The sequence below is a fragment of the Penaeus monodon genome, chromosome 19 (assembly GCF_015228065.2).
Source record: "Penaeus monodon isolate SGIC_2016 chromosome 19, NSTDA_Pmon_1, whole genome shotgun sequence".
Taxonomy (NCBI): Eukaryota; Metazoa; Arthropoda; class Malacostraca; order Decapoda; family Penaeidae; genus Penaeus; species Penaeus monodon.
In genome coordinates, this window is record NC_051404.1 from 45,195,783 (window position 1) to 45,199,034 (window position 3,252).

The 3,252-nt window shown below is 33.2% G+C and overlaps 1 protein-coding gene across 4 annotated transcripts in view; it reads right to left on the reverse strand.

The window, feature by feature from the left end:
• LOC119585259 (muskelin-like) overlaps positions 1-3,252 on the reverse strand; it is a 23,302-nt gene that overhangs the window by 8,383 nt on the left and 11,667 nt on the right. For all 4 annotated transcript variants that reach the window (XM_037933930.1, XM_037933928.1, XM_037933929.1 and 1 more), the window contains exon 12: positions 3,003-3,200. In XM_037933930.1, coding sequence (XP_037789858.1) covers positions 3,003-3,200 — 198 coding nt within the window. The remainder of the gene's footprint in view (positions 1-3,002; positions 3,201-3,252) is intronic.

Here is a 3,252-nt window from a genome sequence, read left to right on the forward strand (position 1 = left end):
CCAGCTCTTATAAACCGAGAGGCTGTTCTCTAATTATACAAATGGGATGTAGGGAGTGTGACCTAATAAATCTAGTACTATTGGCTATCTTCCTCCTTGCCTTGTAGCCAAAAGGAATTATCCCTGATCAACCTTTCTTGTGTCTGGGTGGTTTCTCTACCCAACCAATATCCACGGGACTCTACACCCCCTTTTAGCCATCAGAGACTAACCATCTGATTACTTGCCCTATTATCTGAGATACCCATCCTCTCTCTTCATATCATCTCCTTCTCATCATCTTGGTTTTCTCTGTATGTCCTTTACATACATATTTAGTTAAGATAAACATAAATATAACTGTATGCTTCATTGCCATTTGTTTTGTCTTTTACTCAGCTATATATTTTTTGTAAATGTTCTGAGATTTCACACAACATGCAAGAGGTAACATTTTTCAAATTTGTTGCTCTATTGTTCAGGAACAATTTGACAATCATGTATGAGGCACACTTTCTCTGGTCCTCCGAAAATGTAAGACCAAATTCACTCACGGTAAAAACAGAAAATTATGGGTAAATTGTGGCTGGGGGCATGTGGAAATTCAGGAATCGCAAATATTGGGAGTTAAGGTACCATATAAAAATATTTCATTACAGTGAGAAATCCAACCTATAGCTAGTTAAAGCAAAACATCACAATTTATATGTTTAACCATTAACTTTCACTCCAAAATCATATTATGTGAGGAAATATTGCAATAAAAGAATTGAGATGCATTACTAAACTTGTTCAGAAACCTAATTTTGTAATAAAATAAGGTTTCCTTTTGTTGAATTCTCTTCTAGTATTTTTCTCAAGAAAATGAAAAACAGTCACAAGATTCGTTAAAATTATGCAGTAAATTATGATTTGTGTTTATGGAAATTCTATTGGTATATAAGTAAAAGAAATGGTATGAAATAACCAACTCCTTGCAATGTAACCATTGCAAACAGTGAATAAAATTACTTTTGTAGTTCTTTGGCTTCATCAATTATAAATAAATTCATATACCATATCATATTTTGAACTTCTCTAAGCCTACTTCACAGGTTCTTTATCCTTATCTCACACTACATCCATAGTTCAGTTTACATAATCCTCACTTCTGTGATACTACAATGAGAATATATCATACTATGTCAAGTTAGCTTTAAAAACGACAGGTAACTACATCAATAATGGATAACCCTTAGCCTTTACTTTACTTTATTGATCAAAATCTAATATTACTATTTGTCTTTGATCTTGCTGACTAAAGTAATGAATTTTCATTGTAAATTAATCTATTTTTACAAAGCAAATCAGGAACTCATAGAGTAATTTTGCTCTATGAATTTATAGCTCTGGAGCGAAAGATTGCAAACATTTTGTGGCGTGCTCATGATTTTCCATTTTCAAAAATAAGTAGTAGCAATTATATGATGTCCTATACTTTTTCAAACAGTATGTTAAATAACTCTGAGTAGGATTTTTTTTTTAACTATTGTAATAGCATGCTGACTTTGCTCCTTTGCATGCTTATACTTTGTTAATTTCCAGTTGGTGATGACCTTTGCAATCAACATCCCCTATCCAACAGAGGCAGTATTTTTTTTTTTATTAGGTCAAAGATCAGAGATTTATTGTACAGAATATAATTTTTTCAGATTACTCATGATTATAAGCTTAAGGCACGGTCACACAAGTGCTTTTTTCAGCAATCAATTTGTGAAATAATAGGCCATTCGATGCTATCCTGTGGGTGATTTCCCAACTATCACCTATACACTCAAACTCAGCAACAAATATGGCGTTTACGATTGCCTGGGTGGCCCTCCTCATAAGTTATTTGTTATCTGCTGTACAAATGGTAGCTCAACTATGACTAAAACAATGTGAGTTTGTTCCTGGTTGCACAGAAGAAATAGTAAAAGTATGTATCATAATCTGCAAAAAGAACTTTGTTTGGAGGATAGATGTAGGCAAGCTCCTTTGAGGAACTTGGAAGATACGTGCATGTAAACAATGATGAAGTCGAAGCTACTATCCAATGAATTTCCGCATAAGAATAATAAGCAGGCTTAAATATTTAAGGATATAGAATGCTATATCCATTTAAAAATCATATCAATTGAAATATATATGTTTATTACTATCTTTGCAGTTGAGAATTCTTTTCCAATCAGACTACAGACTCTCTTACCAAGCCTGTTTTGCGTATTTCTGAACATTACATATCATCTACTTCTACTTCTGACTAAATAGTAGATTTTGTGAACTTGAGAGATTTATTGTTGAAGAAACACTCTTGTGACCGCCCCTTTAGTTATAGAGAATAAAAATAAATCATAATTTGATCCTTTACTACCACAAAATGAACTCTGAAAAAAATTACGAATGAATATTCTAATTTCCGCTCACTAAGAAATAGCAAAGATTTCAGATTACAGAAAGTGAAAAGAATTTTTCTTACCATAGACAGCCTACTTACTATGTCAAAAAATATTCATTATTATGTACGTCTCTGGAAATGTAACATGTATCACGGTGACTGTTGGAAGGGAGGATGTTAATTGTAAAGACCTATATCACTGGAAAACAATGAACTACAGTCAATACTCCTCAAATTTAAAAAAGGAGCATTATCCAAGGCATACATGTTATTCATTTAACTTGATGGAGAGTACAGTATATGTCGTTGCTATGTTTGTCTCTTTTTTAATTACTATTTATTTTTTCTCCACAGTAATATGAATCTTCAAAATCAGCTCCACAGCCATCATCAAAAACTAAACTTTAACTAGTTTTACAACTTTTCCTCAAGTCAGTAGTAATGAATGACATTACTCCAAATCTAATTCTTTGTCATCTTGATCTCACTCTCCTTAAAATGTCAACTATAATTCTATAATGTACTATGCCAGTTTTCACATCATCCTTACTGTGTATGGCAACTGCCTAGATTATAATTCTACTGAAAAATCATGAATCATACTTACCGACAGAACATGAATCTCATTTAACTGTGGGTCTATTGTTGCTTTCTGAGTGAATCCAGCGGCAGGTACAGAGGCAGAATCTTTTCCAGATCCATCACTAATATATGTTACAGTGTCAGAGTCTATGTTGTAGGTAAAGAAATCTGTCAGGTACTCCTTGTTCCTCTGACCTGCTAGTATGAATAGCTGCCGGGTCCCCTGTTGGAAATAGAAAGTAACGTAAAGGTATCTGAAACTTATGCTGGTGTGA